General features: G+C 36.4%; 1 protein-coding gene across 3 annotated transcripts in view; it reads left to right on the top strand.

Annotated features, from left to right (window-relative positions):
- The first annotated feature begins 10,600 nt into the window (after positions 1-10,600).
- Positions 10,601-27,349, top strand: part of TRDN (triadin) — a 245,164-nt gene continuing 228,415 nt past the window's right edge. For 2 of the 3 annotated variants that reach the window (XM_083830644.1, XM_083830643.1), the window contains exon 1: positions 17,502-18,232. In XM_083830644.1, coding sequence (XP_083686770.1) covers positions 18,211-18,232 — 22 coding nt within the window. In that variant the 5' untranslated portion in view covers positions 17,502-18,210. Of the gene's footprint in view, positions 11,178-17,501; positions 18,233-27,349 lie in introns of those variants that run through there. The other variant, XM_083830645.1, reaches the window with a different exon arrangement.

Raw genomic sequence — 27,349 nt, 5'->3', positions numbered from 1 at the left:
CAAGATTTTAATCTATTTTGCTTTGCATTTTTCTGGGTTTCATTTAACATTGCTCATGAGAAGGGTTAATACATGAATATATAGGACAATCTAATATGATGATGACAAATATGACATATTCCATGCTGTGAACATTATTTCTTTTATGCATAAAAAACATCAAGATCATTAAGAAAAATAAGAAAGAAAAATAGATCTTTGCTATTTAACATGAGTTTATCCCCACTTGATCCACTTTTTTGACGTAGAGTGTGAGGCTGGTCATGTATTAGGGCTGTGAAAACTCAAGGTCCACACTGAAGATAATTTCTGTGACTCAGTAACTAAGCAAAACAGTCATAGACAAGCTGCCTACAATCTTTACAGCAATCCTGAGATGTGCTGGGGACAGAGGCAAACAGGGCATCGCAGGTACATGATTGATCTGGGCCATCAAAAGCTGCTGATGGCCAGTAATGACCATTTTGACCAAACTCCATCTCTACCAACAAACCCTTTGTGCTAGCACATTGTGAAATAGTGTTTGCAAGGAGGAGAAATAGTGAGTGATTCTCTCTGCATCAAAAGGAGCATGAACTACAGGAAGCATGACCAGCAGGCCAAGGGAGGTGATTCTCCCCCTTTGCTCTGCTCTCGTGAGACCCCACCTAGAATACTGTGTTTAGCTCTGAGACTCCCAGCACAAGGACATGTACTTTTTAGAATGAGTCCAGAGGAGGGCCACGAAGATGATCAAGGGGCTGAAGCACCAATCAGCCTGGCGAGAAGGCGGCTCTGAGGAGACCTCACAGTGGCCTTTCAGTGCCTAAAGGTGGCCTACAGAAAATCTGGGGAGTAACTCTTTGTCAGGGAGCGTAGTGATAGGACAAGGAGTAATGGTTTTAAACTAAAGAAGGGGAGATTTATATTGCATTTTCAGAAGGAGTTCTTTACTATCAGGGTGGTGAGGCACTGGAACAGGCTGCCCAGAGAAGTTGTGGATGCCCCATTCCTGGAAGTGCTTCAGGCCAGGTTGGATGGGGCTTTCAGCAACTTGTTTTAGTGGAAGGTGTCCCTGCCCATGGCAGGGGGGTTGGAACTGGATGATCTTAAAGGTCCCCTCCAATCCAAACCATTCGATGATTCTATGAATCTGTTATCCATTGTAAGAGAAGAAATTTAATCATTTACTTAAGGCTAACATTTCTTTGATATTCCAGTCTTGAGCAGCAAATGAAAAATACATAGAACTTTGATCTAACCTGGAAGAAGTGTTCAGTGTTGAAATATTCTCAGTTTGGATCAGTGAAAAGATCTAATAGAAATATTTGTCTCATTGATAGCAAAATATTAATCCTCTTTTGTTTCATGTTTTAACTTTTCCTTATACTGATTCTTTTCCTTTGGAATGTAAGGACAGGGCTCTTTTGGACTAGAATCTATAGCTGTTAATGAACAATATTAGATCAACATTAATCTGGGCATGAAATAGCAAAATAACATTGTTCTGATGTGTTTATTTAATATTTCATGTGAAAAAATAATAAAAAATAAATCTATTTTATATCTGCTTTGTGTATTCAAAAAACAATCCAAAACATTTCCAAGATGCCAGACTCGAATACATATCTAATATATTTTAGTGAATGCTTGGTAAGATATTTCATATTCTTTGCTGCCTATGCAGTATATCATAGAAATCTCTTAATGAAGTAGCCATACCCTTGAAGAACATGAGAAATCAGGGTGCTTTAAGTTCTACAGAGTTTTTGTTTGTTTGTTTGTTTGTTTGTTTGTTTGTTTTCATGTCAGCCATTGCATTTCTTTCTTCTAGCTACTTAGAACTGAACATCTGGTAGTCACTAACACATGAAAAATGAATTTCTTCTTACTTCAGCTGTTATCTTCTTTTACTAGAAAATCTAAAAATATAAGAAAAGCCCAGTAGAAATACAATTTGTTGTCTAACTACGGATGCAACAGGATTGACTAGAAATAATATTTGGACATATACTATATTTGAGGCACTGTAAACCCTTCACCTATAAAACAACTCTAGGAAGTTCTAGCCCATCTTTCCTAGCCAGTGTTCACTGAACCTCTGGTTTGAGCTAGCAGCTATTGGTCAGCAGTGACCTGTCAGGAGGCAGCTAAAAACTAATCCTTTGCATTCACTTTCCTCTTTTCATTCCATGTAAGTTTTTACTTTTTTTTTTCTTTTTTTTTCTTTTTTACCAGTAGTAAACAATTTTTAAATGGTTTTCTCTAATAAAAGTGCAGATGCAGGGGATACAGCAACTTCCCTCCAAAATGAATTCCCATTGCTCCCTGTTTTCACATTTCCTGTTGATATTTCCACTGTTGTTGATATCTGCACTTCACTACAATCTGACTACAATACCTTAAGAAATTGTGTTTATCTACTCCTTTCTAGAGGCATTCCAAGCAATAAATGCCATGAAGTGTGTGTGATGGTGCTGCTGATTTACTTTCTCTAATGATTAGAAAGTGTGATGCCAATCCTGAGACATTGAAATAAATGATTTCTAACCTCTTTGAAGTCTTTCTTTACATCCACAGAAGTCTGGTTGTGGAGTGTAGCTTGATGATGTGCTCTACAACTCTAAACTTTAATGAGGTCAGGAAAAGTCTATTCCTCTTCATCTGTAACTAACTTCTGTTAAGGTAAAGTGAAAACTAATGCATGCCATTTGAAATTGATTGATCCACTGCAGTTAGAGGGCAATATCACCCCTTGCTAGGGAGAAACATTTGGGAGAAAGCACCCACAACCACCTTTCACAGTTTCTTGCTTGTTACTTGAATAAGGTTACACTAAAAAAAATAATATATATATATATATAATCAAAAAAAAAGTCATATATTATCTATAAATTCACTCAGATTCTAACCACCAAAGACCAATGTGTATAGTGGGTAGGAGGAGAACCCTATGATTTAGTCTTTAGACAGTGAAAATTAGTAGAATTATTTATATTCAGTTCTCAGATATCCCAAGACAGTTTCATCCAAGTGGTCTGTGCATATTTAAAGAGACAGAAAGACAGATTACATATTTTTTGTTTTGGACAAAATTTCAGCAGAAGTAAATCAATTCATGAACTCATTCTACCTTGGTGCAAAGAAAAGCATGTCAAGATGAAACCTTCAGCAATTTCCAAAACAGACAAACTACCAAAATAATTAGTATAACTTTAAAAAGGAACTTTGTCAGTATCAGTATGCTCAGAGTCATAAGAACAATCTGATTCGTGGCTAAGCTATGTGCTTAGGGATCTGCAATCCTGAGAGAAGGCTTTAAATTCAGCACAAAGCCATGTAACTATTTTTGGAGGGAATTTTTCTATTTATCCAATTCTCATGAATTTTTTTTTCCTCTTTCCAAACAAGTGTTTGATGGCACTGATGTGTGACATGGATATGTTAGCAGCACTACTCATCCACATTAAAGTTATAAAATGGTACTTTTCAGCTCTTTACAAGGAAAGCAGTAGATTCATAGGTTCCTTTGGTCCTGATATGCAAAGTGTTAAATGTTTCATTGCTAGACTATATTTAACTCTTTGTGATAGAAGACCACCATGGCTTTGGGCAGATGACTAGTGATGTTATAGCAAGCTTTTTGTATGGAATTTTCTTGCTAGTCCCCATCACTGACCATCAGTGCTCCAGCACTTGATGCAGAATGCTAAATCATTCCTTCTAATGTAAATTTTCATTTGTCCATCTCTTTTATTTAGATTTCAATCTCCACTTTAGGCTCAAATTTCAAATATTGAGGTGTCCATATCTTGCATTCTGAGTTTTGTTCCTTAAGGAGATATGACAGCGAGCACTGAGGTGAATATGCTGAATCTCTAAAATTAAAAGAGTGGAAACACTGATGCATCTGTCTCATAAATTAGGCAAGCTATCAAACCAGCTGGAGGCCGGTAAGTGTGAAAAGATGGTGAAGGTCTCAAAGGACATATGGGATTACTGGGTCCATAATTTTCTTTGTGAAAAAGAGACAACCATGGAAACTGGAGGAACTGGTATTTTGTGGCTTGTGAACTTGGCCCTTGCTTGTATTCAGCCTTAACGGTCTCTGACTGTTATTAGAGATTCTGCAGATTCTGAAGAAACTATGGTCTTTTTATGAGAACACTGTAACAATAAAGATATCTGCAGTGGAGCTGCCAGCTCTTACCTGGTGCTGTTCTCATCCAGAAAGAAGCTATATGTCAGTATTTGCTCCTGAAACAGTGTTATTACCCAAGTAATAAGAAATCTGCCCAGGTGTGGTAAAAAATAGTATCTGGAGATTCACAAGGGGAAAAAAGACCTGCAGCTAGTGTTGCCTGTATCTGCCAAATGTTGCAGTGGGAGTTTTGCTTGTAGAGAGTGAATGAACTGTATGAAATTAATATATTCTGGCATCTCTTCTGCCAACAAGAAAATTCTAGCTTAGGCTAACTATTGATGTAAGTAGAGGCATTCTGTGTTGTGCTGATCATCTTCTGTCTAAGCAACCATTCCTAACGTAATTGTACTACTTTCTTCTGATGGATCTTGCAGGACAAAGCAACCTATTGCTCTTCACCAACCTGTGTATATGGGAAGCCATATGTTTTCCATTCAGCTAAGAAATGTATCTGTCTGGGTAGTAGAGGGCTTTCATGGGAACAGTGGGACTCAGATGAAGCAATTTATTTTTTTAATAAAAAGTTTGAGACAGAATAGTAAATAAAGATATCAAGAACTGTCTAGCTTCCTCTCAAACTCAATGGCAGAATCAATCTGATGCTGAAAAGATTAGGATATATTTGAAAATCTGGAAGATGAGAACAAATTTGTAAGTGCTAGGTTTTCCAGAGGGAAATGAAAAAAAAAAAAGAAAAAGAAAAAAAACCTGCTGTTTTATAAATATTTATTAAAGGAAATCTTTGTGTTCAAGTATGTATATGCCTGTTTTTGCAATAAAAAGGCAAATTCTTCTGCTGACAAGTCATCAAGCATAGTGACAGTGGACTTTCTGATCTTCCAGACTATGGAGAACATTTCAAAAATTGCCAGGACATTAATCTGTGAAGTAGATGGATTTTTATTGATAAAATCTGACTAAAGAACTGGCATTTTGGCTACAGACCAATTTCTAGCAGCAGTAGAATCATATCAGTCTGTTTGCATCATGTATCATCTTTTCTGCCATTCTTTTGGTATTTCATTGAAGGATAGGAACAGGCAGTATTTCTGTACTGTGCTATGATATCTTTGCTCCTTTTTTTTTTTTTTTTCTCCCTAAGAATGTTCTCTCTCTCTCCCCGCCCCCTCTCTCTTTTTCAAAATCTGTGTGTGAGTTTCACAGCAGCCAAAGATTGATTAAGTGAAGAAGGTGCTTTGTTTCTGTTACCATTTTACCTTGGCCCATTGGGATCATAAGGGCTCTAACACTCTAACACTAGATTATCTTAAAAGCAATAGGTAGATAACAAAAAGTTCCAAATTCCACAGTTCCTTTGTCTTTTTCCAAGTTAGAAATGATAAGAGAAAAACATGTGCCCCTCTCATCTTACATATATTAATATATGATGTCCTTTTGTTTTTTTTGCATTTTGGCATTCACACTTTCTAAACATACTTTCTCATACAACCAAGTCTAGTTCTTTAGTTTTGAGTTTGACAGCCACAAAACACTGGGCTTTCTCTCAACAGTGATCAGGTGTGAGCAGCAGTCATCTGTTGTAACAACCAGTAAAATTGCAATTGCCACTGGAATTCTTCTACTTTAATAACATATAATTAGGGTGGAGGAACAATATACCATATTATGTAGTTGTCAGAACACTCAGACACAGCATTTCTATCACCAATGGCTCATTCTGAACAGCCTCAAAATATGCTCTCTTATTCTCTGTAACATGACTATGGACAGTATAAAGAACAAGCAATATATATATTTAATTTTGCCCTACTGGTTTTGAATGTAAAAATAGCAGCTTGATTTGAAAGGAAAACCTTTAGAAACTCTTTCAAGACTAAAGTGTTCATACAAATCACTGTGTTAATTATATATCCCAAAAAATTATGCAAATAACCCTTTTAGTGGTGAATTAATCAATTTTAATCACTTGAAAAATAGCTTTTAAGTGGTTTTATTTTTTATAAAAATATGTCAAAGTATTTAAAATTCTCATGGTGAGCTTATATTTAATAATCCTGTTTTACTTCCTTTTAATAGTGACAGATGAATACTCCCTATGTTATTCTGGTGTTGAGCAACAGACACAGTGGGTGATTGCAGGTGTAAACTTCTTACACTAGGTTCCAGATTCTTGCAAAGGTTTATAAAATAATAGTTTAGATTTCACATCTTAGTGTTTCATTTTAGATGCCTTTGGCAAAACAACCTAACTAAATGAGATGCATTCAAATGAGGTACTTGACCTCTTCTTTAGAAATGTGGACATAAATTGATGACTAATCTGAAAGCACGACAGAAAACAAATCTCAAATCAGGTCACGGGAATGCAGCTGGGTAAGAACTTTTCATTTGTAAATTTTTTGATATACCCAGATCTGTTTACTGCTTGTGCCAAAGGTGTATATATGTCAAATCGCTCCTCTGGTGATGGGTAGCTCAATTCTAGGTAGTGAGATGACCAGCTCTTGATTCTCATGGTGCCTGCCCCAGCTCAGCTGTAGCAGTACATCTGCTCTTTCAAGCACACCTAGCCACAGATGTAGGAACCACATGCTGCTACTGTTCAAGCTGTGGCTATGTATACTTCCATGTCTGAACTCCTGACTGAACTCTTGGCTCCCAAAATTTCCCAATATTTTGATTTTTATGACTGACATAGCTAGAATCCTACATAGCTAGCCAGTCATCACAAGACAGTGTCTCTCAGAATGCATACTGAAAGTGCCAGCAGAAATGTTTATGAGTCCTCTCAACTCATAATTTAACAGCATGCATTATCAAAAGCTCCAACTAGATGTTTAGGCAGAGCTGAAGCAAAGTAACACTTCCCTTGTGGATGTACAGTAACCAAATGCTTATGCAGTGGCCACATGAAACACATGGCATCCAGCCAAGCCCTAAATTAAAAATAAAAATTAAAAAAAAAATGTTTAGTACAGAATTATTGTGCAAAATTAATCTTAAAAAATCTCTGGAAATATAAGGGGGGTAGGGTGGGGTATTTTGCACACTAATGTTCACTTTCTTCATATCAGTAACAATGTTTAGGTACAGTGCTGACACTGTCAGGCTACTAGCTAACATTCTGTTGATGAACTATAGGACTTTGTACAGTATGTTTGTAAAGGTCCGGAGAAGTGTAAAAGAAACTATTCACAAAATTTACAAAATTAAACTGAAATCTGAGAACCAATGTCCTGACACAGTTATGGAAATAAAATTCAATTTTGTGGCATGAATATTAGCAGTATGAATAATAGCAGTAAACAAAAAAGGACAGGAAGGTTTACAAATAAATGTAATAGAAATATTATATGTCCTTTTACATTAAGAATACTAAATAAAAAAGGACTAGACCTTTAAAACGTGTGACTACTATTTATTCATTCATTCATGTATTCCTTCCATAACCTAACTCATTTTTTTGCTATTTTGTGTGTTTACTGAAAGACATTTAGTGAACTGACTGAAAAAAAAAAAATTACTAAAAAAAAAAATTGTCAGTATAATCGTATAGTTATGCTTTCAATTAAATTCTCATGTTTACAATTATTGATTGCATATGCAATGCAAGTATAAATGCAATGCAAGTACATGATCTGCATTTTGTTTTTCAATTTCTAGCAGTTCTCACTTGCTTTAACTGAGATCTTTGACAACCAGAAAATTAGGCTCTAACTGATTGGGTTGGATGAGCAAGAGCAAGAGGTTCTTTAGTGCAGGACCTCTCCAGTAATGCATGAGCAACAGGTGATACAAAGCTTCTTCAATCCATGCTGTAGCAGGAAATGAACTGCTTTCTTCAAAATATTATTTTTACATCATGCATGACTTTTGTCTGATTAATCACTCAGACAGCTATACTTTTAATGGAGTGCATGATTTACTGTGCTGATACTGTTTCATTGGGAAGCAGCAGAACAGGAAAACAAGTTCCTTCATGAACTCCTTCTTCAAACAGAACTGGATAATTACCAGAAATAATTTTCATAGCCAAATATTCTTCATGTGACATCACACACATATCATGGGAGACAGGTACAGTGTGCCATAAATGAAGGAACTAAAATTTGTTTTTCACTGTTTATAATGCCCTTTATTTTTTCTCCAGTGATGATTCACTGCTAGTGTACAAGTGAAGACCGTATTTTAGGTGTACCTGGTCACATTACCACTGCCACAGCAGTGACACAGCATAAGCTGTGGGAACTTTCTTCTAGGTAGCAGATTGTATGCAGTTTAGTTCCCTGAGCATTAGATATTGCTTTTCTTAAGGACTCCAATTAAAATTTCGTAGGATCAATTTCTGCCTTCTTGAAAGAAGACTTACATCATGCCAGACTGGCTAACTTATCCACACCACAGTCTTTGGTGGTTAAAATAGTTTATCAGAAATCTTTCTGAAATATTTTTGATCTTTTTATATGAGATTCTATTCAGGAAGGAGCCCACATGCCTTTGTCTGATTCATCCCTGATCAAAAGGAACATTGTGAAGTAATTTGTAAATTGGGTTTTACACCTGAAGGTGGAGATCTGGTAATCTGGAGGAATCCTTTGCACTCAAGACTCAGAAATCCCAATAAATGCTGGTGCTGAAATCCTAACTGTCCAGCAATGACTGACACAGATGTTATTTTTGCAGATAACAGTCTTATGGTACATGAAACATTAGTCATATCTTTTAAATAATTCAAGAGTATATTAATATCCCTCAACTGCCTTGTACTTAAGAGTGACAGGTTGTGAAGTTGACCTCTGGGGGGAGAAAAAAAAAAAAAGGAAAACGAAAAAAAACAGGGAAAAAAAAAAACAGAAAAGAAAAAAAAGAGAGAAAAAAAAACACAGATTATTCAAAACATGAGTTTACTTCAGGACCACCAGCTTTAAGTGACCAATCCTCAACTCCTTTTGATTCAAATGAAAGGGTTGATACAACTTGCATGGCCAGACAAGCCAAAAGATCTTTTGTTCTCCTCCTAATGTGTGTTGATGTAAGTCTCTTATGAAGAAAAGAACATGAGCAAGTTTGTTTCCTGGGCGACTCATGTTAGTATGGAGTAGAAGAGCTGGGAAGGTTCCTCCGAGTGATTTAAAAAGACTGTGAGGATTTAGTCTGCCAGTAGCCTTTCCTGGTAACAGGCAGGGAACTTCTGTAACAAATGAGAGTTTCTTTTTAACTAAGTGCACTGGTTTCGTCTGATATGTATACATATATCTGGAGGAAAAAAAATACATTTATATATATATAAAAAGTAATATATAAGTATATATATATATATATATTTCCTAGTAGCTGTATGGTTCTGCATTTTGGATTTAGGATGAGAACAATGCTGATACCAGAGGGATGTTTCAGTCGCTGCTGAGCAGTGCTTGCAGAGCCAAGGCCTTTCCTGCTCCTGTTGATGCACAGCCAGCAAGGAGGCTGGGGGTGCCCCAGGAGCTGAGACAGGACATGGCCAGGACAGCTGGCCCAGGCTGCCCAAAGGGATGTCCCACACCACGTGGCGTTGTGCTGAACAGTTAATATGGCTGGCCAGGGTGGAGGGGACATTGCTTGGGGTCTGGCTAGGCGTTGGTCAGCAGGTGTTGAGCAATTGCATTTTGAATCCCTTGCTTTGTATATTTCTTTATTGTTAATAATTATAATAGGAATTGTTAATAATTTTAATTAACAATAATAATCCCTTCCTTTTCTGTCCTATTAAAATATTTTTATTTCAATCCATGAGCAACCCCCAAATCCTTTCTTTTTTTTTCTCATATCTCTCCCCCCATCCCACTTGGGTGGGGTTTGTAAAGAGCTGTGTGGTGTTTAGTTGCTTGCCAGGTGAAACCACAACACTAAGAAAACAAATGTACTGATGGGGGGAGTGGGGTCGGAAGGACCCATTTGGCAAATGCTGTTAAGAGAGTAAAGTCATGCCCTTTTCAGAGCAGGTCTGTAAGTCAGGCAGCCAAGGAGGGGGAATGGGACTGCATCCCTGCTTGTATCATGCACCTCCCACTGCCTGATGTCTTCTGCCTCTCTGCATTACTTCCCCCAGGACTGCACAGCACACAAATTTCAAATGGGCAGCTCTTTGCATTATGGCGGACATAAATGGGATTGTGAACCTCAGCTTGAGTTTGGTGATGTGTGAGAAGTGCACGTGCTGGTTAGTTGTTCTTCTGGTCCTGCTTTTGTGCTTTTGATGTTGTGTTGCTGTTGTTGCTACTGCAGCTGAAGCAGAGGGTTGCTTTCCTCACCCGTCATGCTGTGTTTCTTGGGTGTAGAAGAGAAAGTATTTTTTGTTGTTGCTCTTCAATGTAGTAAATAAGAGTACTGCTACATCTGCCTTCTGCAGAAAGTAAGTAAAACCCTAGTTACCTTCACTCTCTGAAACAAACAAAAAAATGCCTCCCCTCTGCATTGTCTGTTACCTAAGTAACAAGAAACACAGCCTCTCCTTGTTCATCATCAGGCAGCATTGTGAGATGGAGTGGAATTCAAATATTCAGGCTATGGTTGTTTCACAAAACCTTTCATCAGGCACAGAGGAGAGCACATGTCCTGGTAACCGAGGAAGTCAAAAGAACAGCAAATGGTCAGAGGGAAAAATCTTTAGGACACCAGGGATGCAGAATGGGATTTTATGGCCAAATGCTTACTTCAAATGATGTCTATGAATTTAAAGTGCACAAGTATGTATATAATTATTTCCAAGAGCCATAAAACGATCTGAAGCGCAAACCTATATACTGGAGGCCAAATCCCCTTTATGGAGAAACTATCCCTGTCTGGGCTGTTTTAGGGTGGCACTTCACCCTGCAGGGACCAGCTGCCAGCAGCTCCTTGGCAGCTGCAGCCTGTGCCAGCTGTACCAGGGCAGCCCACAATTTCCTCAGGCCCTGGGAATGCGGTCGGGAGCTTCCAAAAGTCCCCAGTGTCCTTGCCTTGCTGTCTGAGCCCTGGGGACGCAGCTGAGGACCTTCTGCTCTGTGTCTCTGGGGTAATACTTTTATTTTCATTTAAACTGTGAATTTGGAAAGAGAAATGGTTTGATTGTCCCTTTAGGATCATTGCATTCCTCTGTTTTCAGTATGTCCTTTTCTACTATTTCAGGGAGGCAGGGGGAGGAGCAAGGGAGATGCAGCAATTCTTTTTGGTATCTGCTTTACAAACAAGTATTCTTTACAAATCGCATTAGAAAGTTGACTTTGGACATATGTTGGAGCTTGGACAGGAATCTCTTGTGATTGACAATGACAAATGGTGACATACCATTCAAGAAAAATTAGTATGTATCTGCTATGATGAGGGGTAAAAACATTATTGCTTAAGTTTATTTCTCCTTTTAAAAGACCTTTATTTTTAGACATTTTTTTTTCAATGCAGTTGCAGCTGACAGGACTGACAAGGTTGAATTTACTAATTCATATCTTCTACTCATATTCTGTAAAGAAGCTAAATTGCCTAATGGAAAAGCTCCCTGTTTTGATTTTCTTTTTAAATAACAATAATAATAAAATGGGTTCTTCATCTGCAATTCTGACTTTGATCTGACCGATACTGTAGCTTGAATGAGGGAGAAAGAAAGAAGAAACACAAAATAAATTATAGCTACTGTTGAAACGAAGATATTTTTCCTTTAAAATACATCATTGTCATAAATCTGGTTGATGTCAGGCAATTTCTTTCCTATGGCTGATAATTGCCAAAAATTTTGCTTTATATTTTGTTCTCCTTTCTTCTTTATCCATCTCTCTGCATACTTGTGACAAATAACAGATGCCAGTATTCCTTGAGTATTTTGCATCACAGGTTTCTGTACTGCTGGGTGGGGGGACTGACTTTGAGGCACACAAAGACTTAAACCCAGCAGCAGCCTTTCATATTTCAGGAGTCAAATAATTATTTTCAGTTGGACGTAATTGTCAATCCACTGCCAGTAGTGTATATCTATCCTGTCTGTGGGAAATGCACAGCTCAACCAGGTTCTGCTATCCCAAGGAAAACAATGACTTTGGAATAGCAGAAAAAAATCCTGTAAATAAAAGCACAGGAGACACATACTGTCAGCAGGACCACTCTTAGACATACAATCTGTCTCAGACATAGGGGAGACATCCTGGAGAAGAAGTCCTTCTTTGCAGGAGGGTACTAAGACACATAAACTATTGTCTGGGCCCATTACCACACTGCTGTTGTATTTCAGTGTTTAACGTGGAAGTTTGTTCTTATTCACTTCAGTCGGATCCTCAGTGTATCCTCTCAGAAGAGATAGGAATGAACTAAAATCCAGATGGTCCTGAGATTTTGACTGGAGTTATTTATGAGGGGAATCCTTTGCTAATGTGGCTGAGGGAAATCCACTCAAGCCTATTTGTCTAAGAATGTGCGGTACATAACATAACAACATAACATAACCACATAACATAACACAGCAAACATAACACAAGCAGAAGAGTAAGTCACTACATGAAAATAAGATGATATTGCCCATTGGTTGTGGAGGTCAGACTGAGCAAATAGTTTTGAGCAACCCTGATAAGGCTCATACTAATGAAGATATTTGGAGCGCTAGTTTTACCTCATATCTTTTCCAAAATACTTTTCATGACAACATATATTTGCCTTTGTCTTGTCAGATAGGCGCAGTCAAGCTTTTGTCCAAAACCACTTTTTTTTTTTTTTTTTTCTGTTATTGGCAGTATGCTCAATTGTGAGCATATCTGGAAACAAACAGATAAAACACTGTAGATTTCTATACATTTTTTAAATTTTATTTGTTTGTTTGTTAAGTAAGGTCTGAGACAAACTTGAAAGGTGTCAGTGGAAATTTGGAGCTGGGTCTGAAATCTGAAGCTCAGAAAAAAAAAAATCACTTTTTTTGCTACTTATTTTTGAGTCATGCTTTTAGCATTGGAACTTGCTTTTAAACAAAAATTTGAAAAAGCAGTTATTTAAAAATTAAAGTTCCCTATTTGCAAGCAAAAAATAATAAAATAAAATAAAATAAAATAAAATAAAATAAAATAAAATAAAATAAAATAAAATAAAATAAAATCAGTAGGCATGTAGTCATCTTTCTCTAAAAGAGTATTTTTGACCAGACAGTACACCAAGCTCATTAGAATATTAGAACAGTTCTCACTCAACAGTTCTGACTGAAGTAATTCGTTTTATGACAGAGCCAACCCACATCTCTGCTAACCCGTTGGCTGCTATTGTGTTCTTAACACCATTAACCTTGGATGTAGATTTCCTGAAGAAAAATACCTTTAAAGTGACTTTTTGTTTTAGCATCTTGAAAAGGGTCAATTCCAGATATGCCTTCTTAAATATCATGAAGTTTTTTTCTAAGAAAATTTCCAAGATGTAAAAGTAAAGCCACAACTATTATAATAACATCATACTCATTAAAAATAGAAAGATTAAAGTAGAGTAAAGGAAAAGACAAAGTGCTAATATTCATCCAAATGCATCTACATTGACATGCTGAATAGATGCCCTCCCTGAACTTAGCTCGTAGTAACACTTGGTACAGTCAGAGCAAAGAAAACTGAAAACGCACTCCTAAACAAGGATAGCTGCTTTAGCCTAATTTCCCTCCACCGTCTCTCTTCTTAGATCAATATCTTGTAATATTCTTGTTTCCTGGGATTCAAGCAGTTTTATAATTGGTGAGCCTTTTTGGATATTAGAAATGGTTCATCATTCAATCACACACCCAGGCTAAAGTTTTTTGTAGGCACCAGTGATTTTGTAGTATAATGTCTAACTGGGAGTATTTTCTATGTTGAAGTAGAATATTCCGCATCGTAGATGTTTCAGTCTGTACCTGCTGACTTTCTACCATGTAGCTTTCGAGAAGTTTCTTTCTGTGAAACCTAACCTATGAAATGTTCCTTAATGAGCTTGGAGTGCCAAGGTGATGTGACTCCAGGGTGCTTGTCAGCTGTCCCCCACCAAAGAATGATTTGAATCCAGACCAGTCTGCCTACAGAGACAGGGCTTCTTAACTGTGTTCTGCATTTGTCTGTCAGTAGTTCAAATTAAATGTAGGACAGATCTACCATGGAGTTCAAGTAATTGTCTCCTACACATTAAAGAAATAATTGTTTAAAGGTACTATGTACACAACTTTCTCATTGAAAAATGATGCAAACTGATTTATCAGAATGTTTAAATTTTATGATTTATGAGAATATTTAAACATGTGGCCAAATTTAATCTATATCAGATATCATACTTTTTTTTTTTTTTAGGACTGAACTCTGAGAATTCCTCAGTAGTGTGTTAGAAGACAAACTCAAATATTGTTCTGCATTTTCTTGTTGAGGCTAACTCAGTTTCTCAAATGCTTCCCTGAATCAGTATGAAAGTCTCCTCTCATCACTCCTTCATTCAATGTGATATATTGTCTTCCTTTATTCCCTTTTTAATAATATCAGTGTGGCAACCCAGGAATCATCTACTACTTTCATTATATGAACAACACAACTTTTTCCAACCTAGGCTATTCTGTATTTTTGTGATTCTGTAATTCATCTAAAAGAAGGATTTTGTAGTAGAATCTGTGAAGTAGTAAACCTCAGACTATTCCTAAAATAAAAAATTCAAATAATTTATTTTCTTTGATTCTTTAGTTAGGACTCTCACTGAAATACATGTTATCTGAGATCAAGGCACATAGCAGACATCTGTAGCAACATACTTCTCTTACTTCTCCCCTGTTCATAAGTGTTATTTTTTCTCTGCCCAGGCAGCTATAAACAGAAGCTTCCTTTTATTTTTCTCTAACACAGACCTGGGTTTTGCACTAATCTTGTGTGAGGATTAACCCGCTCTTATAACATCCCTCCATCACCACTGATCCTAAGACCTGACGCTGGGACAGTTCTTTTACCATGTAGTCTCTGTGAGAGAGTACCTATGGATGGATAACTTGAGCCAAGAGCATTTTCTTCTTGTGCCTGAGACACGAAAGGAAGAAAATGAGGAGAAATTTTGTGGTTCCAGGTTTAGATAATGCCTTTAAGAAACAAATTAGTTTTACATTTTCCATTTTTGTTTAAAAATGGTTTAAAATATGAACAAGGAGGGAGAAAGGACATTTTAAAAAAGGAGATGTCATATCGAGTTAAGCAGGTTTAGATCAGGTTCAATATATAAGCTACATCAGGGAATTAATCTTTTCTTTGTGGGATGAAGAGCTATATAGACTTTTCGCTGGGCTTCTGCACAATGTGGATGTCACAAATTAGCATAGAAGAAACTCCTAAACTTGAGCTAAACTTCAAATCTTAACAAAATTTTTAACAAATCCTACACTTAATTTTGAGGATTTCTCTTGTTCAGCTTCCTAAAGAGGAAATATATTAATATTTCCCATAATTTTTTATTTCTCCATAATTTTCAGATGGTGATGTTCATGGTTCACGAACACACACAAAACCAGAACTTTATTTACATTCGTTCTGTGTTTTTTTCTTTTTTTCTTTTCTTTTTTTTTTTGTCTGTTTGTTTGTTTTTCAGGCAGTGTTATATTTATTGGAGATTATTTATGCAGTCATTATCTCCAATAAATATGACACCCAGCTCCCTTGACTTTGATCCCCTTAGAGGCAGCAATTGTATAACTTCCAATGCTGTTGCCTAGAACTATACTTTTGTGCGTATGACAGCTTTAGCCTGCTTCCAGAGTGAATGTTTTGCATCCAAGCAGTTCTCCTTCTTGCCACTGGGCTGATGTTGTGTAAAATTGATTTCCAGCTGGATTCTCTCACTTCCTCTGCTCTTATATTTTGGTTTCAGAATATCAGCTCATGATTGAGGGGTGAGCAAAAAATAGCAGCAAAGGAAGTAAGGCATGGAGGCGAGAGGGCAGGTGGTAGGAGCTGAAATGGAATCAGTGAGGGACAGATAACATATACAGTTGTACAATGTGTACAACACCTGGATATAGTCCACATTCTCAGGATCTTGTTACATAAAACAAAGACAAAATTCAGTATGAACATTTTCCCCAGTTCTCTCTTCTTGCATACCCTAACTGAGCCTTTATTATTTTATTTCATTTGAAAGGTAATCCAAGTGGAAGCAATCCTAAATTCACATTAGCTTCTCAATCATAATCAATTGAATAATCAATTAGCTCTGTGCTTGGTGTATTCAGCTGAGGAAATATTCTTCACATCTCAGGCAAGTAGTGTAGCTGTCAAAATATAAGTGACCCAAAATATTTAATTGTTCATGTAAAATGGAACTGTTCCAGCAGAAGAAAGAGAAGTAATTAAGAAGGACAAGGTCTTTGCTCCTATACAATGCATCCTAGCACGCTTTACTAACCACTGAACTATTGTGGGTTGCTGTTCTGGTGATGTGAATGTGATTCCACAGAACATTTAGGTGTTCATAAAAAAAGCACTTTTTGAAGGAATATGTTATTGTCTAGAATCTTTTCATCAGCCTTAGTGAGGAGGATTTTCTGAAGGACCGTCTGCGTGGTAAGGGAGGACCAGGAGGATGATCAGAAAAGCACTGAATACCGGGCACCAAGTAATCAAAGCTTCGTGTAAAAAAATGTGGTCAGGAGAGCTGAAGAAGAAAGAGCATGGAGCAGTGACTCTAAACTTTGCCTAGCAAATGACTAAAATTTTTCAGACATTTGACAACTTTGAAGCATTTCAGAGCAAAAGAAAGAGAAAAATCCCAATGATGACTGTAAACCTCTGTTCAGTGAGCCTTCACTTCTGCATCTTGTGCACTGGATAAACAGATTCCTTTCCTTATATTTTGCCACAGAGCCAGGTGCTTATATCTCCTTGTGGGAAGATGAGAAGTGCAAATGCCAGCCTGTGTAGCAAAGAAGAGCTGACTATAGGTTCCCTAGTAAGAACTGTTTAAGATGGTTTCTGATTTCATGTGATGATGACATTTATGTAGAGGCATACTGGCTTGAGGTCATTTTTCTGCTAATTTCACTTTCAAGCTCTTGCCCACATACATAATTTCACAGCTGTGAAATTGTAAGCAATGCAATGAATATATTGCTCTTTTTTTAAACTATTCTTATTTAAATTAATTAAAAATTAAAATTATTTCAATAATATTTTAAAAAATATTTAATTATTTTAAATAATATTTTCCATTAATCAGACCTCTGAAAAATCTATCCTGTTTAATACTTTTGCATATTACCTTAATGAATTTGCAGCATATAAACTATTTATACTCTCAATGTTGTTCTGTGATACTTAGATGAACTTCACAGGTATGCACATAACAATGACAGCAAATCAAGAGAGGTCCAAAAAATGAAAATCAGAAAGGTTACCAATTTCATAAGTTTAAAGTCATGTCTTTATTGGCTCTGTGACTGTGACTAAGAATCAAAGTGGAGAAAATCACCTAAATTTACCCTCCCCCTTAGGCAGCGGTAAGCTTCATAGGACCTTCCCCAAACCAAATAAGGCCAAGAAGAATGTGCTAAGCACTGAGTGAGCTAAGAATAAAGTTGAGCTAGGGTGGATAAGGTTTCTTTGAACTCTATATTTCATGTTTCCTGACATACCCCCCAAAGAACTGTAATTATGTTAGCAAGGCTGCAGGAGCTTTAAACAGCTCTTTCCCAGTTCTTTTGCTTTTTGCTGCCCTTCTATGCTTTCCTGTCCTCTTTAGAGATGTTTTTTTTATTTTTTATTTGTCATGTGCATGGTTCTTAGGATATTAGAGAAAACATGCTGAAGACTCACTGTGAGGCATGGCTATTTTTATTAGAAGCTGATACTTTAGACTGAGCTTTAAGTATTGCCTCTGGAAGGCCTGAGGTTGCTTGGGGAGGGCAGGAGTCTCCAGAGGAAAGAGAAAGTTCATAGGGGCACAAAAGAAGAAGGAACAAAATTAGAAAAAGCAGAGGACCTCCCTCCTGCTCATTCTGCAGCTCCTGTAAAAGCCAGCAACCAAGAAGTATTATCTAATCTGCCAGAGTACATATTGACCTTTTTAACAGAGTAACTCTTACCATCATCATCATCATCATGGCCGAGATTGCAGCAGAAGGTACAGTAGCTGTTTTTGAATATAATTAACCAAAAATGATACGTACTTTGACAGTTCAATTGAGCTGGTGTGTCAATATGATTTATTGTTATTAGAATACAACACTTTCACTTTGGGATCATTTAATCTGTTTATTGGGTTGTTTTATTTTCTTTCCTGTCTTTTTTTTTTTCCTTTTTCTTTTTTTCCCTTTTTCACTCCTGTACTAAAAGTTTTTACCAGTTACAGAAGCAAAATCTCTGTGCACCTCTAAAAATAGCATTAGTCTCATACGCAGAGCAGCTCCATTGGAGTTGTACAAGAAGGGGGAAAGCCTGGATGCCAGGTGCTTCCACCCTACCCTTATTCAGGTAAACTTCTAAAAGAGTTAGTGAAAGTTGTGTTGAAATAAATATGCTTGAGCTAGGCATGAAAGAATGAAAGTCAATTGTATTAACCAGTAAATGCGTATCCTAAAATATGAATATTTCATGTACTTTAATATTTCCTGACCATTCATATTTAAATAACATTTTAGATTCATAACAATATTTTATCAACCACAATGAGACAGGGTCTATATTTAAAATGTAACCTTCTTTAATACTGATTTTTTTTAGTTGAATTTCATTCTTTTTTTTTTCTTTTTCCCCAGTGTAGATTACTCTACTGTTTATCCAAATTTAATAATAACATTACAAAAAACAAGCAAACAAAATCTGAAGGATTTTAAAACAGTCTTCTGAGAGTTATTTTTATTCTACTTGTCAAGGTTATGTGCATTTTGGTGTATGAATGTTGTACTTTTCATCTTCCATTTTTCATTATTAATATTTGTAAGAGGATCTGCATTAAGCAATATTAGAGAGTGAACCAAATTGTCTTCTAAATGATTCATGTTTAGACTATGTCAAACTGCACAATCCTTGCCTGATATCTGGTTAACCACAGCAAGGAGACAATGCGGGGATGTTTTTATGGTCACCAATTGGATGGATCTATAAACTGTTTCTGGCTGCAAACACTGCCAAAACAGGTGGCTCAGCATGACAGCCCTAATCTGAATGCTAGCACTAGTTTATTTGGATAACCTTAAAAATATATGTTGGAAACATTGGATATTTTGTAGGTGTTAACAGGATATCTGTGAAATAATATTTGTTTTCTAAAATGTGTTCATTAACAACATCAGTGTTAGAGGAGTGGTATGGAAATACTTATGAGGTTCTCCAGGTGAAACAAATCAAAAAATATCAATATTCTTTGTTTGAAATTAATAGGAAACATAAAAGACTTTTCAGCCTGTAAGTGACTTTTCAATCTTTTAGTTAATCAAAGAAAGAAGATAAAAGACCCCTAAAATAAAGATAAAATATAGGGTCTGAAAATGTTTTTGCAGTGCTTACAGGTGTTTCTTAGCTATTGCAGTGTGTGTCCGTTTTGTTTTTGTCTGTGTAAAGAAGTAGACTTCAGGTGACAAGGGGCATCAGTCAGTTCCACAGTACCTGACCTTCAGCAGGACAGGTAAATTAACCAAAGAACAGTTTTTGTTCTTTTTTATATTTGGAACAGACTTATTTTGACTGGATGATTTTTAAACTTGATCCATGAGATGGAAATTTTACTCATGGCAGAAAACTAAGAATTCAGCCTGGGGCTAATGTTTCACTGCAGTTTATTTTCCTCTGGGGCTACTGCTGGCAGTCACAAGGCAGTCTGAAAGTTCAGATCTAAACTTCAGCAACTTATAGTTTGGACAAAAAAAATAATAATAAAAAAAAATGCATCTTGCTTCATATGATGCCTTATTTATTTATTTATCTATTTATTTAGTTATTTATTTTCATGCTACATTCCAGTCTATAAGACTTAGATCTTAATGACTTTACTAGGTTTAAACTGCTCGTTCCATGTGGTCTGTATTCTTATTTCTGTTTTATGTTGTCAGCCACATCTCAGCTAGAGTGGCAGGCTCTTTGCCCCCCAGGGTACCACACCAAGATGCTGACATGAGAACAGCATGACATGGCAGCGACATGGCTCAGCCCTGTGGCCAACATGGTTGCTGGTTTAGGGGGATGGTCCAGCCATGGTAGACCGATACTATTGCTACACATCTCAGGGATCTTTTTCTGACAGCCCACAACAATACTGTGGCAGGCAGATGCATGGATCTGATGGGGTGCTCTTTCAGGTCAACATCACTATAATGACAATAACACAAAAGAGTTTAAAAATGTAGCCACCAAGCAATGACTATTTGAATTGCAAGTTGCATGTGCTGCCTATTCATTGCCACAAATACAAATTGCACAAAGATCAGATATACTGTTGAAGTACACTGGCAAAAGGAGATCTGTGAGGACAGCAGTTTATAAATGTCCTGAGAAAGCTGGCAGGACCTAGGTCTCCTGCTGGTAAATATTTAAGAGAAGATTCCAAAGGATTATCTTCAGCATCCTCATATTACATGTAACTGCAACCACAGAATTGCACTATTAAAATGTGGAAGTCCTTAAAACAGTATACAGAAGGAAGCTCAGTAGTGTTAGTAAGTACTTTGTCTTTGCAACACTCTCAGGAAATTTATTTATTATTATTATTTTGGCTGCTACTGAGAATTCTGTAAATGTCAGGAACTTTGCCATGACCACTTAAGAGCTTGCCTAGAAAGCCACATGTATCTTAACTGTGCTACTCGGCTGTGTTTATGAACATGAGGATTGGACTGGACTCAGTGGCACATGCAGTTGGACCTGCCACCACTGAAATATGAATACAAAAACCTGGCATCTCTGAGAAATGGCTTCTACCAATGTACAGCTTAATCTGTATGTGCACAATAGCTGCAGCAGCTGCCTTATAGTTAGTCCTTTCTAGCCCAATCTACAGCAGGTCACAGAGCAAGGCTGATGGCTGTCCCCTGGCATTTTATCCTCCCACGCACGGAAGAATGAGCAGAGACTTAGAAGCATGCAGCACCGCTGCCTGATGCAATGTACCGGAGACTGTGCACTGATCTAATCCAGGGAGGTGAGGAGAGCATAAAGACAAGGTTTCTCTGCCAGCTGTTTGTCTGCCACAACTTATTTCCCCAGTGGAGCAACAGAGAAGTACGCATTGAACAGAAATGTGACAATGAGTCACAGTTTGGTCCTTATTTTGTTGCTGAGAGCTATGCAACTACGCATTTCCTCTTTCTTGGAGCAGGCTGTGAGGAGACAGGCAAGCCCTGAGGCTACATGCAGCTCATCAGTGACAAACTCCAAATTAGCTTCTGGAATTCAGTTCTTTTCTCCAGCTGTTTGATAGCTATGGAAAGATTTAAGATTTAAAATGTTTCAAAAGGCAGATTTAATATGATCTGTATGCTTGACGATTAATATACATGAAACCTGATAATGTATGAGAAATAACACACAAGAGCCAGAGGGTAAAATCATAAAGACTTCATGAGTGCAATGGCCAGAAGCTAACAGCAGTCTTCAGTAGGCAAAAAGTTTAGCAAAGTCACAGTACCAGCAAGAGGGAGATAGGTGCTTCTCACGGTAATTCAAGAATTACTGCTGACTACAAAAGGAGCCTACATGAATAAATTAGGCTAGATTATTCATTTTAATGGCTAAAGTCATGTGAGGTTTTTCCTAGTCTTTGGTTAGACTGTTAGTTAAACATTGTGTTAGGAGATTTCTATAGAATTTATTTGCAACAAGAGAATTTGCAATATGAAAAGGTATCTTTTTCTGGCTTCAAGTGTTGACAAGGAAGCAGATAGCACACCTTTTGCTGGCGGTGAAGGAAAAATGGACGATTTTGACAATGATTTTTTTGAAGGAGTCAGTCTGCTCTCTCTCAAAAGTACCAGGTAAACACAACTGCCTAGTTATCTGGAAACAAAAAGTCATAAAACCCGGGAAAGCCTGTTAAAAAAGTAAACCTTCTGTGGTAACAGAAGTTATAAATTCTCGTTGAAGTTCTACAAAACTTAGATTTCTCCCTGCCTATGTAATGGACACCTGAGCTGGTTGGTTTGGCTGGCAGCCAGGGTACCCTCTTGTAGTCTGCTGAGTCAAACACAAATGTGACCAAATTTACTAACCTAAATCTTGGGTTTAATAATTTGTGCGTATTGTTACTCACAGCTGGCACAGTATCTATGTGTGCTTACTTGGTACAGAGAAACTCTAATTTATCTTTATCTTAGGTACCTTACGCTGATTCCAAAATGAAACTTATGCAACCAGTCAGATTCTCAAAAGTGCCAATCATTAGCTAATCCTAGAAAAAAAAAAAAAAATAGTCTTTAAATGTGTTGAGTACTTTTGCCCATTGCCTACGATGTAAACACCGAGTAAGATTCATGCTGCTTTTTCTGCCAAAATTAAGCCTTCAAAATCTGAGCTTTGTTCTGGAAAGCAGAGGTTAGTTTAGGTTAAAACACATTTCATAGTGCAAGTCTGGCGTCAGTCCAGGACGCAGAGGACAGAGAAACCAGATTTGCCCCCTTTGAGGAAGGTCAGCTGCTTGTGGGAATGGAGAAGCTTTCCTTTTTGTTTTGATGCTAGCATTGGCTGGTTTCTGCTCTGTTTAAGCAGATTGAACTAGTGCTCATTTTACTGGCTTAAATGATATTTAAAGCAATAGAGGGTGGATTGTTTTAAGTCAAAATGATTGAAAAACCTTTTAAATCACCAATTTTAATCATGATTTAAATCAGCAAAAAAGAAACCTGGATTTGAAAACAGCAATTTTAATCTTATTTTTTCATATGTTGTCCAGGAATAAAGAATGGAAAAGAGAGACTGATTCCTACTGGCAGATTACTAGTACTGCTGACTGTATACAGCTTTTCTCACAACTCTGTGCCTTTTACTCTTAGAGAGAAAGAGAACATAAATATGTATCTATTAAGCAATTCTATACTTGAGCCATTTAACCATATTCTTAATCTTTACATGTTTGTTTGTTTGTTTGTTTTAATGATAGAAAATGTTGAATTTCTTTCTTACTAAATAATGATTTTATTTTTACTTGTGATATCCATCATGCTTCATTACGATGGAAGTTGGAATTCAATTAAAATGGTACAAACCTAGAATTTTAAAACTATTTATTTGCGTACTATAAATATATTCCCTATATATGAGAAGTTAATTTTAAATTGAACATGTTTTGATAAGCTAAATGTTTTATTAAACAAATATGGTACTACTTGTAATTTAGTTTCCAGCCACTGCATCCTACAAGAATGTATGATAGAGCTATTTTCTTTCACACAATATTTATTCAAAGATTAGAGAAAGAAAACTTTCTTTTAACTACCAGTTACCTTTTTTTTTTTTTTTTTTTTACTTAGAATAAGATAATAATTGAGTTTAAACAGTAAAATAAACTGAAATGAAGAAAAATTCTTTGTATTTACAAACAGGTTATACTCTCAAAAAAAAAAAAAGAGGGTAGCTTTATTTGGCTCTGGTCTGCTTAGCTAGTGATTTACAACAGCTCAGTGATGTATTTAACTTTATTCACAGCTTTGATCACAGGTTTGATCATAGCTTTGCATTTAACTATAATGTTATCATTAGAAAGTGCTATAAAAGTGTATCCCTTACCACAGGTTTTCTTAATTTCATATTTTATTTTTAAAAATATTTAAGGAAAACTTCAGTTTGTGATTCAGAAAGAACTAACACTTATATTTCCTTCCTTCTCAGAGTTCAGAATCATTTGAGTAGGGCTTGTAAAGAGGAACTATTGCAAATGAATACTGAAATGTCTTCAGTAGTTGCAGATGAACAGATAGGTGTAAAACAGCAAACAATGGTTCCATATTCTAAGATCAGACTGATATACGGGAACACGATGTAGATAATGGGATCTAAACTGTAAAGTCAACACACCTAAAGACTTAAAGCTATGGACAGCTGGCTATACTTCCAATCCATTTGATCCTACTGTCATGTTCTTTTGGCAGCTTTAAACATTTTCATTTGAAATTATTATTATTTCATATTTTAGTCTTAGCTCTGTGTCTTTATATAAATCTTACTTTGGTGCATTGAGACGTGACTGTTCAGACTTTAGATCCTTAAGTGGGATTTTGTTTAAGCAGCAGGTGGTCAAAAGGGAGCAGTAAGATTTAGGATCTAGATTTATTCCTAATAAGTGCCTACAGTGCAGTTGCTTTATGTAAATAAGTCTGCTTCAGGAATTATGCAACATGTACTTGGCTACAAGATATTTGACTAATATTAGAGGGAGAATGACACTAAATGACACTGCCAGAATGTCTTGTCCCATATTCCATTCCTTTCTTCATAGCCTCTAATACCTTTTTCTTTTCTTTTTTTTTTTTTTTCTTCTCTGTAATAGAGTTTTAATTTTTCTCTTTCTCATCTCCTACCTTTTCTAAGATCCATGTCCTGGTTCCAGTTAGGACAGAGTTAATTTTTCCTCCTAGTAGCTGGTAGGGTGCTATGTTTTGGATTAAGATGAGAAGAACGCTGATAACATGCTGATGTTTTAATTGTTGCAGAGCAGCGTTTACACCAGGCCAAGGACTTTTCGGCTTCTCGCTCTGTCCTGCCAGCGAGCAGGCTAGGGGTGCAGCAGGAGCTGGGAGGGGACAGACCCAGGACAGCTGACCCAAACTGGCCAAAGGTCCATACCATCTGACGTCATGCTAAACAATATATAGGGGTGGCTGGCCGGGGTGGGGGGCCGGCTGCTCGGGGATAGGCTGGGCATCGGTCACTGGGTGGTGAGCAATTGCATTGTGCATCACTTGTTTCTTACACATTACTATTATTAATACTATTATCATTATCACTGTTGTTATTATTGTTATTATTATATTCCTGTCTTAATAAACTGTCTTTATCTCAACTCACAAGCTTCACTTTCCCGTTTCTCTCCCCCATCCCAGAGAGGGAGGGGGGAGCGTGAGCGAACGGCTGTGTGGTGTTTAGCTGCCAGCCGGGTTAAACCACAACAATCCAGTATATAATACTTCAGGCAATATGCAGGTGATGTAAATCTGGTCCCTTCTGTAATTGGAAGAGCATAGTAAAGCATACAGTAAGCAACTACATTATTCTTCAGACTCATTAGATTTTGAGGAAAAGAGCTGAGCTAACAAAAGTCACCATATAGCTCCCTCTACTTTACTATGTAAGATAGAGAGGTAGAGGAGGTTAAAAAGCCTCCTTTTTTTTTTTCTGTTGTTGTTTTGTTTGTTTTCTTTTTCTTGTTTCCTTTTTATTTATTTATTTATTTATTTTTATTTCAAAACTGTCTCCTATGCATTTCAGTCAAATCAGTTCAGTTGCTCAGATCATGGTCAGTTTTGCTCTAAAAAATCAGAATGAAAAAGCTGTGGTTTTAAGTCCTGAATAAGCCCCACTTGAGTCCTTGTGGCTGATTTGGGCTTTTTTTAGTATCAGTCTTACAGCACAGTATGAGTTTGTCTCCGGCCTGAAACTTCTGCTCAGTGCCATGCAAAGGCATTTTCCATAAGAAAGGATGATATAAAATGCCAAGGATTGAAAAACTTTCTCACTGGAGAAGTATCCTCTTTCTATCTTCAAAGACAGTTTTAAAAAATCCTTTACAAATATGTAATGAGTAAAGACCTGCTACTCCCTGTACATGCTTGTGTTCTCACAACTTCAAAAGTATCTCTGTACCTTTGCCTGGAGTCAAATTGTCAAAGGCACAATGAATTTAAGCCTTTGTAGCCTCTTTTGGTATGTAAATTAACTCATTTTTTCCTATATTCCACTATGTAGATTTAAGTTGTGGTGCTCTGTGCATGTCAGGAAGGCTAAATCTTGTTTCAATCTCTGCTAAGAGGTTATTCACAATTGATACAATTACCATAAATACAGTTTTCTGGTAACTATTTTACTGTTTTTAAAGACATAATTTCACACATTATTCAAATGTTCAGATTCTCATTATGCTTTGACCTCTTCCTCCTATGTCAGGTAGGACCTTAGTTTTGGCTTTAGGTTTATCAGTGTAATTCCTACCAAAGTTAACTGAAGAGGTTCATGAGCACATATATTACAACTTAACATCCCTAAAAGGCAACATCACATGTATGATAAGAGTTCAGTCTATATACTTTTCACAGTTTTCTAACTTCAATATTTAAACTGTAACTTGAAATTAGCATAATTTCAATTTCTTTCTTTTTCTTTTTCTTTCTTTCTTTCTTTCTTTCTTTCTTTCTTTCTTTCTTTCTTTCTTTCTTTCTTTCTTTCTTTTTCTTTCTTTCTTTCTTTCTTTTTCTTTCTTTCCTTCTTTCTTTCTTTCTTTCTTTCTTTCTTTCTTTCTTTCTTTCTTTCTTTTTCTTTCTCTCTTTCTTTCTCTCTTTCTTTCTTTCTTTCTTTCTTTCTTTCTTTCTTTCTTTCTTTCTTTTTCTTTCTTTCTTTCTTTCTTTCTTTCTCTTTCTTTCTTTCTTTCTTTCTTTCTTTCTTTCTTTCTCTTTCTTTCTTTCTTTCTTTCTTTCTTTCTTTTTCTTTCTTTCTTTTTCTTTCTTTCTCTTTCTTTCTTTCTTTCTTTCTTTCTTTCTTTCTTTCTTTCTTTCTTTTTCTTTCTTTTTCTTTCTTTTTCCTTCCTTCCTTCCTTCCTTCCTTCCTTCCTTCCTTCCTTCCTTCCTTCCTTCCTTCCTTCTTTCCTTCCTTTCTTTTCTTTCTTTTCTTTTCCTTTATTTCTTTCTTTTAAATGGAAAACTTCAAATCTTCCTCTTCCTAGAGATTTTGTTGTATCACCATTCATGGACAGGAATAAAAAAAGTGATCATTTTACATGGAGATATCCAAATTTAGACTCACCCCTTTAAACATTTAATGATTTATTATTATTATTATTATTATTATTATTATTATGCATTAGAAATATTATTATAACACTAATCATAACAAAAGGTCCCTGATAGACATTGAAAGTGACCCCTGTTTGCATGACACACCTATGTGACTGGATGTCTGACTACATTGTGTCACCTGAAGGAGAACCACTATATACAATTCTAACACTTCTAATTTGTGTCAGAGCATGTAAAGTCAGTGAAGATGTTATTTTGGTAGTAGACAGTGTATTCTGAAGATACAAAGATTTCTCCTGCCTCAGAAA

Source organism: Anser anser, assembly GCF_964211835.1.
Source record: "Anser anser genome assembly, chromosome: 3".
Taxonomy (NCBI): Eukaryota; Metazoa; Chordata; class Aves; order Anseriformes; family Anatidae; genus Anser; species Anser anser.
Note: the sequence above shows the minus strand (reverse complement) of the source record. Positions and strands in the feature narration are given on the sequence as shown.